The 17,084-nt window shown below is 41.6% G+C and overlaps 1 protein-coding gene across 3 annotated transcripts; it reads right to left on the reverse strand.

Annotated features, from left to right (window-relative positions):
* Nucleotides 1-482: 482 nt before the first annotated feature.
* On the reverse strand, nucleotides 483-16,799 carry LOC131461407 (WD repeat-containing protein 37). 3 transcript variants are annotated; one of them, XM_058632655.1, is made up of 15 exons: nucleotides 16,632-16,798; nucleotides 15,229-15,405; nucleotides 14,210-14,306; nucleotides 13,978-14,073; nucleotides 13,325-13,389; nucleotides 13,034-13,120; nucleotides 7,285-7,420; nucleotides 7,071-7,142; nucleotides 6,850-6,894; nucleotides 6,700-6,770; nucleotides 6,378-6,621; nucleotides 5,814-5,955; nucleotides 5,261-5,395; nucleotides 5,060-5,174; nucleotides 483-4,691 (listed from the first exon to the last, which is right to left on the reverse strand). In XM_058632655.1, the coding sequence occupies exons 2-15, from the start codon at nucleotides 15,367-15,369 to the stop codon at nucleotides 4,560-4,562; spliced, it is 1,578 nt and encodes a 525-aa protein (XP_058488638.1). In that variant the 5' UTR covers nucleotides 15,370-15,405; nucleotides 16,632-16,798; the 3' UTR covers nucleotides 483-4,559. The 3 variants fall into 3 exon arrangements, 2 of the variants coding, with proteins under 2 accessions (XP_058488638.1, XP_058488650.1); XM_058632667.1 differs by lacking the exons at nucleotides 13,034-13,120; nucleotides 16,632-16,798 and having other exon boundaries at nucleotides 15,229-15,400; XR_009240475.1 differs by lacking the exons at nucleotides 483-4,691; nucleotides 5,060-5,174 and having other exon boundaries at nucleotides 5,260-5,395; nucleotides 5,703-5,955; nucleotides 16,632-16,799.
* Nucleotides 16,800-17,084: the final 285 nt, after the last annotated feature.

Here is a 17,084-nt window from a genome sequence, read left to right on the forward strand (position 1 = left end):
CGGGGAGCAACGTCACTCACTCCGGGTTCCGACCTCAGACTTTCGACGTAAATAGAACGTAGCATGGAAACTCGGAAATTCCGACTACAACTGTGATGCAAAAACGTACGTAGTTTTCCAGTTATAAAATCATCAATCCATGTTGAAGCCTCAAGATTTGAGATTTTGTCAGTTTTTAGGCGTCAACTTCAACCAGGCTCCTATTGGTCGATACCAGCTGTCACTCACGTGTCCTCTTTTTTGTCTCTTTTCCTCCGAATGTCAACATAATTTTACAAAATGAAAAGAAAAAGAGTTGAAACAGGTGACGTAATACATCCAGTGAGAAGTAGAAGAATCTCATTTCTTTTTACAACCAGTGGAGTTGCCCCCTGGTGGCCAATGGCTACTTTCATTTTTCACACAAAGACAAAAACGGAATTTTTCAGAGACGTGAGTCACAGCCCCACTCCAAAAAAAACAACTCGACACGGACACATTCAAACACTACAAATGTTTTTATTTCCATTTTTCACCTCTTTTCCTCGAGTCACATCACAGATATAATCCACAACCCCCTTTTCTTTAATCTGAGAGACGAAGCTGGGGCGTCACACGTAAGACACCAAAAAACACCAAAGAGCCGCGGTTTAACAAAGGCTTTGGTTTGAGATGGCTGACGTTACGTGATCACATGACCGAGAGCATGAAAACTAACGACAACGTAAAAATCTTACTAAAAACGAACATTCAGTTAAAACCGGTGAGTCGTGAAAGGGGCTCGGTGTCAGACAAAGCTGAATACGGTGAAACTTAACATAATTAAGAAAACGAAAGATAGCACACGCGCGCACTCTCTCCCACGTACACACTCTCTCTCTCACACACACACACAGTACAATGTCAATAATACTTTTTAACGTTGTTTTGGAAAATTAATCTGTGATTAAACTTCTACTTTGCGTTCATGAACAATAACGGAAAACAATGTTTTCTTTTAACGTCGTACGACAGATGTCGTCAAAGTAACAATGTGCAGGATGACGACGTCGCGGACGTTAAAAAGCAAATGATAGAGCTGCAGGTGAAATCCGACGTATATTTTTGTATATTTTGCGTTTTATATCGTACGGCGGTAAAGGTTAGAGTCGAAGAAGGTTCACGTGAGTTCAACAAGAAAAGTCGCAAAGTCAACGTAAAAACCAGTCAGTGTTAAAGTTATTTCAACGTAAGCGATGTTGGCAAATCTGGAAATGCAAAGACAGCTGAGGATGGACAGAGTTGGACGAAGTCTCGATTAAATCTGGAAATTACATGTCGCGATAAACGTAGTAAGCTTAGCATTAGCGTCAGGTCAGAAGTCGCATCTTGAATTGAAAGCAAATGAAGCAACCGCTCACTGTCCCACAACAAAGGTCCTCAGAGTACAGTTGAGGACAAATCACTACGAGCAAAGTTAGCTTAGCATTAGCCCTGGGTAAGTCGTTGTATCTCACTCTCCCACAACAAAGTCCACTGGGACAGCTGAGGACTGAAGCTGAGGGACAGGAAGTGAGTAAAGAAGTTGGACGTCTTTAGAAGTATGCGTCTCTATAAACACAGTTAGCTTAGCATTAGCTCCTGGTAAGAAAACGCAGCTCAAGTAACTTTTTAACAACTTGAAAAAATGGCCTCGCATCAAAGCATTCACGTTCATTCTTATGTTGGAAGAATGTCAGCGCTGAGTGACTTTTGAGATTGTTCAAATATTTAAACCGAAGACAGAAAACTCGGCTTTTCTGTTGCGAGGCTGAAAAAAACGTTACCATGGGAACACACGGTGACGCTGTGCGAGCAGAACGGATCTAAACCTAAACAACGACACACAATCATGTTTATTCATCGCGTTAATGACGCAAATTAAGTCTTTGTCGTAAATGCTTGCCGCACACGTCAAGTTAATACATAGATTTGTATCACAAACACACACACACACACCTCTCCCTTGCTCCTGAATGCAGCTTTGGCTGAGAGTTTTAACGGCAGTGGCAGAGCAGGTGACAGTGAATGCATCACGAGAACCACGACAGACCGACAGAGTCCACGCAAACCACTTTCAGCTTCTAACCACTAAAGGGCTTTGCGATAAACTTTAATCTAATATGTTTTTTTAAAATGATTAATAGTAACAATCCTGTTAAAGGAATACTTTACGAATATTTTTTTATATAGCGTGGTTGTATGAGGCTTTATTTTGCTGTTTAACAGCATTTTCTACACACCCTGCACCAAACCTCATAGAGAAAATCAGTGATTTTACATCAGACACACAGGAGTTGTTGATCCACTGCTGCCTCCATCACTAAGTTCACATGTCTTATTTTGTCAATGTGGCGTTTAAAATTCATCATTTGCAATAATGTCAATGACACAAAGTGACCACACGAGGCAGCAGTAGACCAGCAGCTCCTGTGTCCCCGCCAGCTAAAATCACTGATTTTCTCTATGGACTTTGGTGTGGGAGAGTGAGTGAACATGTTTTTAAAATATCATTAGATTTGTGTATAATTTAATTAGATTTTTTGTTATTATTATCCCATATTATCGACAAAGCATGTACAACTCTGTTCTGTACTGCGAGGACGAGAACTTGAAGGTTATTCGTAAACAGAAGAAATAAATGTAAGCCTTTCTGCAATTTTTGTTTTGATTTGAAAACTTCATTAATTGTCCATGTGTCCCCTGTTTTCGCTGTGATGGTTCTCAGCAGCAGGGGGCACTCATTAAACCACGCTTATAAAAAACCTTAACTATCCCTTTAACCATTGGTAGAACACAGCAAAGAAGAGTTTTCTCAGGTCAACTATGACACAAGTTTCTTTTTTTTTTGCGGTTTCAAGAAATGAGATTTAATTATTTACAAGATAGAAGTGACTTTTGTGTATTTTTATTATTTTAACCACAAAAGAATCAGCAGATTATTTTAGTTCCAACATTAGTTTTTGTCAAGAAAAAGTCACATGTTGAACAATCTCACAAACAGCAAGGGCCGCAACGATTAATCGGTTATTAACCGATTACTAAATTAACTGTCACCTATTTTAGTGTTTTAAAAAAAAAGATTTTTCAGCTTCTTAAACATGAATATTTTCTGATTTCTTTGTTCCATAAAAAAGAGAAATCATTAAAAACAGAATTATTTTGGTTTGTGTATTAACATTTAAAGAAGTAAAGACAGAAAACAAAAAACCAGCATGAATTCTGAGATTAACATCAGAATTCTATTTTTCCTAATTTAATATCAGAATTCCGACTTTCTTAATAGAGTCAGAATTCCGACTTTAACATAATCTCAGAATTCCGATTTTCTTAATTAAATCTCAGAATTCTGATTTTCTTAGAATTCCAATTTTCTGAATTTAATTTCAGAATTCTGACTTTCTGAATTTTATTTCAGAATTCCAAAAGTTCTTAGAATTCCAATTTTCTTAATTTAATCTCAGAATTCCGACGTTCTGAATTTAATCTCAGAATTCCGACTTTCTTTCTCAGAATTCTGACTTTAATCTTAGAATTCATGCGGTTTTATTCTTTATTTTTTGACCTGCGGCCCTCACACTCTTCCGTAGGTTTGTGGACAAAACTGATCAACATTTCCAAACAGTTTTTGAACCAAACGATGAATCGAGTGATTAACATCAGATTAACGGAAACATAACAGCTACTAACAATTTTGTTTTGTGTTTTTTTTTTTAAAAAAAAGGTGCATTAATCACTACATAATTCTACATTCTTAAAGAAGCAGAATGACAAAGAGCCGAGTATCATAATTATTATTATTGTTATTATTATTATCATTTTACTCATGTCTACAGATATGAAGCAGTGTATCTCATGAGCCACTGAATCATTTGTTTTACTGAAACTCTGAAGGAAAAAGTGGCTAAAGAGTTTTTTTTCTTCACATTCTGTAGAGAAGATGAACTTCTGAAAAAGACAAAAGGAGGAAAGTTTGGTTTAAAAGCATCAGTGTGACCTTCTCTGTTTCTAAATAAAGATGAATATTTGTTAAACAGCTTAAAGCAGCACCTCATACTTTTTCGGATGTAGTTTTCACTTCTTGGACCAGGTTTGTTTGTTTGTTTGTGACAGAAATCAGTGTGTTCTGTGAATGTGATTCAGAGCAGTGGTTCCCAAAGACTGGGTCACGGCCCACACAAGGGTCACGGGAGATTCTCTTTGGGTCCGTCCAACAAATTGAGCAGAATTCCCTCCAGTGTTTTAGTTCAGATTCATGAATTTGGAAATGATTTGTTTACCAATTAAAAATGATTACAGATGCGGCTTTAAATTAAACGACTTTCTGAGTGATTCCACTTATGATGAGTTTGTGAATCCCAGGAGAGAAGGTTCTGGAAACACAGCGAAGGACGCGTTTGTCTATCCTGGACGTCAGAGAGCTTTGAGCATCACAGTGGACGACACATGAGGGTTTAACACGTGGTGAATTTACCTGAACTGCATAAAACTAAACCTGCAGTCTGTAGACGTTTGACACTGGAAACATGAACTCTGGGTGGAGGTGGAGGAGGAGGAGCAGATCATTTCTCCTGCAGCAGAGCAGGAACGTTGATGTTCCAGCCGATCGCCTGTCGGTCGAAGCCGCAGGTGAAAAGGTTACAGGAGACGTTGTCTTCACACCAGACAGAGCAGCAGACCATCCTCCTGTGACCCTGAACACACCACACACCACACACACACACACACACTGTTACTGTCCTCTTGTGACCCTGAACGCACCACACACACACTGTTACCATCCTCCTGTGACCCTGAACACACCCCACACACACACACACACACACTGTTACCGTCCTCCTGTGACCCTGAACGCACCACAAACACACACACAGTTACCATCCTCCTGTGACCCTGAACACACCACACACACACTGTTACCATCCTCCTGTGACCCTGAACACACCCCACACACACTGTTACCATCCTCCTGCGACCCTGAACACACCCCACACACACACTGTTACCATCCTCCTGTGTTTTTGAGCTGAAACAGGCTCCGCCTCCTCCTGCAAACACTCACTTGTCTGTTGCTGAGCGGGAGTCGAGCGAGTCGCACACCGGACATGTCAAACAGCCGGACCTGCCGATTGTCGTGAGGAAGAGCGATGATTTTCTGGTTTGCCGACACACTGATCCTGAAGAGGAACTCAGGTTAAAACCACAGAGGAGGAGTTTTGTCTCAGGTGACGGGAGAGTTGTTTTTTTTTTCGTCTTTCCTCACCTGTTGACGGCAGAGTCGGTGCGGATGGTTGCAATGGGCGACCTCATGTTCTTCAGGTCCCACACTTTAACGGTGCGATCATCGCTCCCGGACACCACGTTGTCTCCCAACGTGAACACCGCCGACGTCACCGTCCTACGGACGGACAGACGGACGACAGCGTGGGATTAGTTTCATTCAACTTCGGTGGAAATCTAGGATAATAAAGTGTGTCGCCCCGATCTGTCATGAAACAGAACTACACATTATTAGGTTGAGTCCACTGAATAAAAACATATATGTATATGTGTGTGTTGTGTGTTTAGCACCTTTTCTGTCATAAACACTGACCTTATTAGGACCAGTAGCCCTCATGGAAGCCAAAACCTGGTCCTAATGAAGCAGAACCTGGTGTCTGAGGAACTGGTTTAATTAGTAAGTAAGCTGTGACAGTGACACAAACCTGTCTTCACGTCCTCACACCTTCAAGGCTTTACTTTCAGGGTCAGAACCTGGTTTTAGGGCGAGAATTGGATTTAGGTTTAGGTTAAGGTGCGGTGAGTGTCACACTGACTCTGTGTGTCCCTGGAACACGTTGACAGAGTGGATGGACGGGTCTCTGAAGTCCCACAGTCTGAAGGTGGTGTCCCTGGACGAGGTGACCACCAGACGCTGGGTCGGGTGTGTGCAGCAGTGGGTCAGCTCCTGGTCATGGCCTAAAACACACACCATACATGTGTGAACCACACTTGAACTAAAGTTTGAGAGAAAGCAAAAGTGCTGAATGAGGTATGAGCGCCCCCTGCAGCACGAACCAGCCTGACACATGCAGGACCTACACCAGATCAACAAGTCTTTAAGAACATGATCTCACTGTGAGACAGACGTCTGTAAACCACTCACTCTTTCGCGCATGCACATGTATGTGTGTGGGACAGTGAGTGGTTTACAAACATTAGTTTCCTGTTGTAAAGTGTGTCTCACATTGAGATAAAGATGTGAACGTGTTCTTAAAGACATCGTGGACTTAAACTGACGTAGATTTTATCAAGTTTTGTTTAGTGGCTAAAAGATGTTTTTATTGAGATTATGCCTCTTTTTACACATTATTATTTACATAACGCTGCGTACATCATACCAGTGAGTGAGTGGACGAGCTCCGACGTCTCCACGTCATAAAGGTTGGCAGCTCGGTCCCAGGATGCCGTCACCACCTGTTTGCCTCCCACCAGCCAGTCGGCAGCGATCACGACGCCCTGGTGGCTGCGCAGAGTCGTGGTTGCCACGCGGACGGAGGGACAGTCGTTCGGACCCTCGACTTCGCCGTCCGCTTCGTCTTTGTCTGAGAAATCCACGTCGTCTTCGCAGGGCGTCTGCTGCTGCTGCCGAGAGACGGACATATAAGAGGGGAGTTACATCACAGAGAAATAAACATGTGAGCTGTCCATGCTTACACTCACCTCAGCTACAGGTTGAGGAGTCGGCAGCTGCACCATGTACCTCCAGATGTGAGCCGTCTGGTCTCCAGACGCTGAGGACACGGGGACGAGGAGACGATAAGAGACGATACACAACTACCATGACAACACATTGGATGTTGGATTCAGTACCTGTCAGAGCCATCTGTTCTGTGGGGTGGAACTTTATGGAGTTGACTGTGGACAAACAGTTCAGAGCTTTATTTACTTCACATGACAACAAACACTGAACTGTCCAGTTTCATTCAGACAAAAAAAGGTCCTTATTAAAATATTAAGAGGGTTTAAAAATGACTGAATAACAAAAGATATGAAATCACAAACACAAGTGCAACATGTCTCTAAGGTTTTACCTGAACCTTGATGTCCCAGATACTTGAGGAGACACTTCCCCGTCTCAATGCTCCACAGCATTGCAGTGTGGTCTGTGGACCAAAGGAAGAGGAGCACTTTGTACAAACTCAAACCAGAGTAGCACAGTGTAGCGTGGTGTAGTGTAGTGAATAATAAGAATTTCAGGAACAAACACAGTGTGACTTGCTGTGGCAGAGAACATGAGCGTCATACCTGCAGATGCTGTGCCCAGCACCACTGGTTGTGTCCTGGTGATGCCGAGGTCCCAGATGCCGTCTCTGTGGCCGACATACTCTCTGACCAGCTGACACACTGCTCTGGACGTGGTAGCTTTGAAGCTGGACACAATCTGTCACCGAAGTTAGAAGTCCAGTTAACACGCAAACACAAAAAACCAAAACACGGCCGTGTCTTTAAGAGGGCTCCTACACACTGTATGTGTCATCATGGCGTCTTCATCAGGTCATGAAGATGGATTTTTCAGTATTTTAGAGTCCTCTGTGTGTGACATACAGGTGAGAGATCTACAACATCTTAATACTATATTTTCACAGCTTTATCTCAACTGTTAAGACTTTTCTTACAGGAAAACTAAATTTGCGTCACTTTGTAAAACGCTCATTCCCCTGCACCAAAGTCAGAAAATCAGTGATTTCAACATCACACACAAAGGAGTTGTTGATCCACTGCTGCCTCCATCACTAAGTTTGGATTTCTTATTTTGTAAAATTCAGTGTTTGAAATCCTTTGTTCAGATTGACCTCAGTGACACAAAGTGCCCACGCGAGGCAGCAGAGGACCAGCAGCTCCTGTGAGCTAAAATCACTGATTTTCTCTGTGGACTTTGGTGCAGGAGAATAAGTAGTTTATAGCAGCACATACATGCAGTCACCTGAATGCAACACACAGGCTGTAATATAAAAACATCAGCCCTGATTAAATCAAGTCAAATGATGAATGATCATTGTGAGGCCTTGGTGTGATTAGAGTTTTGCAGCTGTGTAGGAGCCCTGCTGTGGTGGAGGGAGGAAGCAGGGTCACGAGGAGCTGCTCAGCAGGGGTTCTTGTATCATATGCCAGCCCGGGACTAATAAGAAGCTTTGGCAGTCAACAGAGTTATTCATTTAAGTTCTGGGTTCAAGACCATGAACATCAGTGTTGGAGTTTTTCTGAGCAAATGAGTGCAGGGATCCACCAATGTGATGCTCTGTGTGCTTTAAAACAAACACCGTCAATGACCGTCAACCCAGATCTGGCATCAACAGACACATTAAAGGGATAGTTTGGTGTTTTTTGAAGCGTGGTTATGAAAGATCTTGACCCTTGACCCTGAAGTGATTTTAGCCACTTAATAAATTGCTCATCTAATAAAACCCACATCAGTTTAAGTCTACATATCTTTGCCACTCACTCTTCCACACCAAACCCCATAGAGAAAATCAGTGATTTTAACATAACACAAACAGGAGTTGTTGATCCACTCACTAAATTCAAATATGTTATTTTGTAAGTTTGGCATTTGAAAATCTTTGTTCAGATTGACCTCAGTAACACAAAGTGACCACACGAGGCAGCAGAGGACCAGCAGCTCCTGTGTCCCCGCCAGCTAAAATCACTGATTTTCTCTATGGACTTTGGTGTGGGAGAGAAACTTTAATTTTTCTGTCTCGTATGTTTGTAAGATATTATACACTCAAACTGGTTTAAATGTATTAGCTAAGCTTTTTGATGAGTGGCTAAAATCTATTTTTCCTTGCGTCACTACAGGCATCATCTCATACAACCACACAACACAAAAACCCTCAAAAGATCACTTTATGTATCAATACTGAATGTGCCAGCATCACTGTAAGTGCAAAAACCGCAAGTAAGAAAGAAAGAAACGTCTGGAAGAGGAGGCAAAAGATAAAAAGAATACTGAGTCATAAATAAGTAGATTAATGAATCATCAGTGGTATCAGGTTGTGGTCGAGGAGTTTACATTAAAGATGGGGATGATACAAACTGGACTCTTGGTTCGTTTTGGACAGAGGCCGCTAAATAAATTCCAACTGAAAGGAAGCGGGAGAGCAGAGAGAGAGCAGTCGTCATTCATCTGAAGAAAAAAATCAACAACGTCGGGGGGCTACACCTTTGTATGTGTTTAAAACAAACAAAACACATCACATCAATAAATCATAGGGAAATCAAAAATAAAAGATGATGAAATGAACAGTTTAAGTGTGGAGGGAACCACAGTCGTGTTGGTTGTTAAAAAAGCAGCACAGCAGATTCTCTCAAGTCTGATTTATACTCTGACTCTACATGTCACTTTTAGTGTTAAATCCATCGCATTTCTATTGATAACTCTTTAATTTCTTATCCAAACAATGTCAAAGTCACCACTGCTCACACCTGCCCTGTTTGAAGTCCGTCAAGGGAAGTTTGTTAATTTCATCTGAAGTTAACAAACAAATCTAATTCCATTTTGGTCCAATGTCAGACAGATGAAGATGAAACATTTGTGGGAATGTGGCAACAATGTGACGCCGTCTGCAACGCAAGAAATCGTGTGTTGAGCCGAAGGTTTCAGTATAAATCAGGCTTCAGAATCTGGGAATTAACCAGGAAAATCAGACAAAGTTTAAAAACGTAGCGCTGTTTACACTCATAAAGGTTTTCCTGGGATCAACAGTGACGTGCATCTCTCCGGCCACAAAAAGTTACCTTGAACTAAGAAGCGACAGCGTCTGGGAGAAAATAAGCTTTAGGAACAGTCAGAGCATCTAAATCAAGCTACCAAACCCAGCATTTATTAATGAATGCTCTACAGTTTGCTCAGCTTCAGTGTGCAGTCTGCCGCAGTCAGGCAGGATTTAGCTGAGATTTGAATAAAAAGTGAAGTGTTCATGTTTTACAGCTCAGATATGAACAGATCCGCATCATTTATTCTGAGCAGGACTGACCAGGACATGTATGACGACTACCAGACGGCAAATCAGACACTTTGACTGAACACTTTTAGAGACATTTCAAATTAAAAGTCCCATATTTGTGCTTTGTTTTTGATAATAATAATAATTAGGCCCTGTGATGGGTCAATGATTGGCAGAAACATTGATTTTTTTGATGCATTGTTATTTGGAAATTATTGTAAACATAATGGCCTTTAAAGGGTTAAAATTAAAACATATTATTAATATTTGATATGTATATTTTAGGCTGAAGTAGCTTTAACTTTTTAACCATTTCAATACTTATATTTGGGACTCTGGAGGCCCTACCAGTCGCTAAAGTGTGGAAAAAGAATACTCAGTCATGTTTTCGTGGTCCCCCTTAGTGTAAGTATAGGCAATGCAATGTTGAACTCCCTGCGCTTATGACGGCAGCATGTGCATTTCACCGCGAATGTTACCACCCACCAGTAAGTTTACTTGGAGAGCTCCACCTTGTCCCTGTGAGAGTGCAGGCGAGGGAGGAAGAGCGGTATTATGTCAACGCAGAGGGACAAGTGTGCTGTTGGTGGCTGCACAGCGGAGCACAGTGTTTTACACAAACTTCCAGCCTCAGAGGATTTAATATATGAAGCTAATGTGCCGGATAAAGTCAGCAAACGTGTGTTCGCACCACTTCACATCAGACCGTATTTCACCGATGTACAAACACACACATTTTTAAGAAAAGGTCAAATAGAGCTCATAATTGACCATTCTGACACGTCCTAATTAAAAATATTTGTTCAGTACGTCCTCCATGACCGGAGCACAGACTCAGTCTGATACAGTCACATACAGCGGCAGTTTATGCAGCCCCCGCTCGCCGCTGGCGATCAGCGGTGCTGTCCCTAAGTGTTTTTAACTGATTTACAGTTCGGCAGTGTTCGGCTTGATCCTTGTGTCGGACGTCTCTTCCTGTGATGGCACTCTCGCTGTTTTCCGCACACGCTGCCATGTTGATATTGTCAGAGATTTCAAGTGGAGGGAGGGGGAGGAACGGAGCGGAGGGAACAGGAGCTGAGTGAGTGCAGTAAAAAGGACAAATCAGAAACCCCCTGGAAGAAGTGGGTGTGTGTTTGCCTGTGTCTCATTTGCATATAAAGGGACCATGCACAAAACCGAGCGTTCTGAAAGGGGTGGTTTTGGCAGGGTTATTGAACTGCTATGGTGCTTCACCCCTATGGTATTTTGACCAAAGCATGTCACAGACATGTTCATTAGGACACCAGTGAACTATTTTAACTTGGAGAAATAGGGTATAATATGTCTCCTTTAAAAGTCAGACCCTAACCCTAACCCTCATTTCAAGTGGAAAAAAAACATTTGTTCCACTAGGAACAAATGTGTCAGCTTTTTAAAGAACTCTTAAGGGTTAATAAAATACTACAGCTTATTTTAAGGTTTAACTTATATATATTTTTTTAATATAAAAAACTTTTCCCTCATTTAAAGCACATTCAAGCTAAGTTTTAAGTTTTATTTTAAGCAAAATTTACTTTTTCTTAAAAGAACACTTAAGTCAACTAAAGAACATTTGACTTATTTCAACAAGGGCTGTGTTTGGTCTAATCAGTCGACCATTGACTTCTGATGTACATTTTGTAAATTACCAACCATAAAATAAAGTAGATAAATACACAAAAAGATACTGAAATGCTCATAAATGTATGAGAAAGGAATATCATTATCTTACTCACAACTGTCCTCACACTTAAGGCCTGGTCTGTGTATTTATAAAATGTCATCTCAGGCTAAATGTGACACGAGCAGCAGACCACACACTGTGTTGTAAAGAAGCTTCCGCTCTACTGCAGCAAACAAACGGTCCTCCCTTTTAATCATGTCATTCATTAAAAAGTGCTTCAGTTTAAAAAAACAAGTGTACCAAGTATATGAGTGAGCGCCGACAGGAGGTGAAATAAAAAAAAATAAAAAACTTTAATGTAACAGGAGCAACTGAATAAAAAGGGCTGTTAGTGAGATAAGGTTTGTGTTTTTATTATTATCTCACACAGAAACTGAGGCTACATCCACACTTCTACACTTTGTTCACAGCAACAGAAACATCCAGACGAGCGTCCACACTGACAATCACGTGACCGCTGACTTACTTAAGAACTTATGGATTTTTATCTTGTTTGGTTTCAGGTAAAATGAGTCATAAACAGTCAGAGGAAATTCTACCAGATTAAAACTGGAAATTGGTTCAAGGTTGTTTTTCGACGCGATTGAGACACAGACACAAACACGCTCAGATTTAATGAAACGCCATGTTTACACAAAACCTTTGAAGAAAGAAAAGATTATAGGTAAAGTTCAGTTTATGTGTGAATGACACTTAATGCTCCTTTCCCTCTGGACAAAAACCTGCTTAAACTAAGGTTTAAACTGGTTTTTGACCAGGTCTACATGCATTTTACAAACTGGGACATTAAGATCTGCTGAAAAGGTACGTGTGCTGCCTTATTTTGCTGTTTGACAAAAGTCCACTGATTTTAGCCACTTAACAATAGACTCACCACTATAAAATCCACTTCAGCTTAAATCTACTGTATCTTTTTAATGTGTTCACGTCTTTATCTCACTGTAAGACAGTGTTTTCTAGCGGGAAACCTGAGTGTTGTAAACCACTCACTCCCCCACACCAAAGCCCATGGCAGCCATATTGTCCTCGTCTCCATGGACGCACACAGAGCGTCACTGCTCACTATGTCCCAGTAACTCATAAAATCATAGCGGATTCAGGTGAACGCAGGTAACAATTAGATTCTACTCGTCCAGACCAGAATAGTTTCGCAATCTCTCAGTTTTGCTGCTAAAGAAACAGTCGTGTGGATGTAGCCTTAAAGAAAAAATTAAAAAATCCCAATCTCCTACATTTGAATGACCAAGTCTCTTGGGGAGGGAGGCTCGACGCCGTGGCCGACGCCCTGTTCATGCATAATTGGCACACAAGTGGTTGAGAAATCATCAGTGGAAACATTTACCCATGAGTCTCCGCCCCACAACTCCCAACCGGTTACGCTGAAGTTGCGGGATCCGGTGACTCTGGCGTGGCAAGAGTTTGAACGCGGCTACGAGCAGAGACAAGGTGAGATAACAACATTCACTCCTTTCTTTCTTTCACAGTAACAAATGTCACTTCTTCATCTGCACACGCACACACACATTAATCCTGCATCCTCTCACTTTAGCGTCACTCTGAGATGGACATACATTATAAAATGAACTTTCACATTTTAACATGTACGACAGAAACATCATTATTAAACGTTTACCTTGCTTGTTGACGCTTTGTAAGTCGTCTTCAGTTTCTGTGACAGCTGACTTGTGCTGTGACTCGCTGAAAAAAAAGATGACATTTCAGCATTTCACTATTTAGAGTGCCTGCTCTGCAATGCACACCACTGACAACACGGCACATTTCCTCATACACATGAATGGGAAAATGATCAGAACCCTGCCCACTTTGGAGCCTCACAGTGTCGCTGTACGTTAACGTAGAGACGTGGTTCCAACTTTAAACGGCTCAAAACAAACTCTTCTCCTGCACACAGTTTCCAACCTACACAGATCAGTTTCACATAAAAAACGTTGCTACGGTTGTCTAACCCTGTGACTTGCAGTTTTTTTTAAAATCACCTAAAAGCACAGAGAGCTGCTCAAAGCTGCCATTGACTAAGTTTTTTTTTTAAATGAAGACGAGAGTGATTTTAAAACTGTCATTTCTCTGTCAATTCCCAGCCGTTTGTCACAGATATAAATGTGGGAGCTACTGAAAGCCTCCTGACCCTCACACATCAAACATTCACTCTCTATCATCAACTGTTCTTGAAATATGACGACTTTAAAACATGTTGCTTTCTCTGTTTTTCACCGGTTTTGGACAGTTAGAAACAGGCGTTTGAAGAGAGCGACGATGTGAACTTACCTTTTGTCTTCAGCGCTCCTTTGGCTAAATCCGCTCCGTCCACAGTCTGTCCCTCACCGGTCAAACGGTCGTTCAGCGTTTCGATTTCTCTGCGTACTGTTAAATAAATTCAATAAATCGGAACATTTATTTATCAACAAATGCGACAACAGATTCAGAAGAGACGTTTTTTTCAACCCTCGCTCAGGACTAAATCTCTGAGCAACGTCTGCTACCAAAGTCAGCGACTTACACTCTAGGTTTTCAATGTAGAGGTTTTCAAACTCCCTCTCGATCTGCGTGAACAGGTCGAGCAGATTGTTCCTCAGAGGCAGAGGCAGTTTGGAATCCTGCAGAGAGACAGAAAGGCAGACAGACAGAGAGAGAGAGAGAGAGAGAGACAGACAGACAGAGAGAAAGACAGACAGAGTGAGAGAGAGAGGGGGGAAGAGAGAGAGAGAGAGAGAGAGAAAGAGAACAGTGAACTCTTGAAACAGAACCACATCTAAATTTCCAAAACTTTAAGCCAGTTGATATTTAATCTACCTGAGACCTTGTGGGTCTGAACCGTATCAAATGTAAATACTGAAAATAATTTTAGTCCAGGAAGGATCCATGAGGGAAAACTAGTTACTATCAAACCTTAACTATGTTGAAACTCAACACAAGCTGTTTCTCAAACTACATTTGGGATTCACACTAACGACAGAGACTAAAACGCCTGAGACTTACCTCCACTTTCAAGAAAGACTCCAGATTATCAGAGGACTGTGGCCCAAAAAAAGTACCAGAGTGAGAAATAAACAACAACAACAACAAAAACTCCAGGTTCCCCTCGCAGTGAGGCATGGGCTCATTTATGGACGACTGCAGCCCTAAAGTCTTCAACTAAACACTTACAGACTAAAATCTGCTGCAGCTGAAGTCTAATATACTGTAATCACATCGTTAAAGACACTTTTCCAACAGGAAACTGAAGTTTGTAAACCACACACTCTCCCACACCAAACCTCATAGAGAAATCAGTGATTTTAACATGAATGTAGCAGAATGTGGTTTTAACTGCAATTTAAAATAAAATCATATCAGACGCGTCGTGCAGTAATCGTGACCAGGTTAATCTGGCAACGACATAAACAGACGGATGGGTGCATTAAAAATAATTGGCTTAAGATTTACGACGAGAGAAGTGACGGTAACAACAGTGACGTCACACACACACACACACTCACACACAGAGGAGCAGCTCTCTCAAGAAACGAGGACCCTTACCTGTCCCTCCAGCATGTCTCTTTGCAGGTTGGACCGCTCCTGCTCGGTGCTGTTGGTCCTGCGGATGGACAGGCTGTGAGACTTCCTCTTCTGCTTGACCTGACGGGCGGCGCCGCCGCTGCTACCACTCTCCGCCGGCATCCCACCTCCTCCTCCACCTGGTGAAACAACACCTCACTGTGGAAGTGACAAACCACGGGAGAGAAGGTCAAGTGAGGGTCAGGAGAACAAATCCTGGCTGCAGTTAATCCTCTGGAAAAAAAAAAACCCCACACATGATTAATAGCTCTACCCACTGGACAGAGCTGAAATGACAGCAGAACTAAAGCCACTTTTCCATTATTCAGTTGTAGCTGGACTCGGCTCGGCTCTACTCAGTTTATTTCCGTTTTTCCATCAGTAATAGAACCTGGTACCTGGTGGGTTTTTTAGTTCCTGCTCCGATGAGGTTCAGCTGAGCCGATACTAAAATGTGACATCAACAGACTGCAAGAGTCTTGAGCACAACATCCGACACAAGAATCAAAAGCCAACAATGTCCAACTCTAGATCAGTTAAAAAGACTTAAAATTCCAAAATATCCTTATATTTCCAAAATCTTAATTGATTCAGTCCTACCTGGCAGCCTTAAAATCTTGTCCTTCAGATAACTAAATATGTTTTTGTTGTTTCAAATGTGTATTTGTAGTCCAATAGAATATTTAATGAAAGCACCAATTACTAATCACTAAACTGCGAAATCTGTCTGAAATTGTCTTAGAAGTTAATTGGTCCATAAAACGGCAAAAAAGGTAAAACAATTATGTATTTTTAATTGATGACTTTGTTATATTAATCTAAAAATGTATTAACATGAGCTGCCATAGATAATGACATTTATCCCGATAATTAGCGATATATCGTCTGATTTGAACCGCTTCCATGTGCAGTGACATTCTGCTGTCATTCACTCAGCGGCCACTTTATTAGGTACACAGCACTCCTCAAAGTGGCCTGTGAAGCGTGGAATGACAGCTGTATCAGCCCTCGAATTAACATAAAACGCCTGTTAATGCTTAATTATGGACATAAATCCAGTAAAATGTTCTATTCTGTGTGAATAAAGATATAAATGTTTAAATAAAAACAGCTTTGTCCAGCCGTCAGTCACCGTTATTTCATCAGACGCTGACGTTAATTTACAAAGAAAACACATTTAAGCTTCGTTAATTAACTAAAAACCTTCAGCGTAGTTTAAGTAAAAATAAGAACGTATTGAAATGTGTTTAAATTTGAGTGTCAACATTTTTAGAGCCACACAGCGCGATGTTAAGCTAACGCCGTCACCGTTAGCTGCAGGTAGCAAGGCGTGCTAACAGGCTAAAGGTTAAAGCAACCTGCCCACGCGCGATAGACCCACTCACCACAGAGTCCGTGGACACGGGCTTCTACTCCGCGGTTCTGCGGGTAGTGTCGTCGTTTTCCAGCGGCATCTTCGGCAGAAACACGGGCTTGTTTTTCCGCTTCACAATCCCCCCGTGACACTTGACAGAGCTCCGCTACGTGAGGAACGAGATAACGAAGCCAATTCCGGCCGCGGGTTTTCACAATAAGAGTCAGGTAGTCATTCGTCGTTTCCAACCGAACCCCATTCAAAACACCGTACGTTTCTTGGATCGCCCGTTCATAGCGTGACGGCAACAACCACACTTAAAACTTCACATTATTTTACACATAATTGGAATCTTCTGAATTCGGCACACTCATACAAGCCATAGGAACTTCAATTAGTTAACAAAACGTGCCTCAAAAATCAGGGAAATATCCTGACTTCTTTTAAATATCACACTATTGGACATCTCTGGGGAAGTTTCTAA

This window comes from Solea solea, chromosome 1 (assembly GCF_958295425.1).
Source record: "Solea solea chromosome 1, fSolSol10.1, whole genome shotgun sequence".
NCBI classification, from domain to species: Eukaryota; Metazoa; Chordata; class Actinopteri; order Pleuronectiformes; family Soleidae; genus Solea; species Solea solea.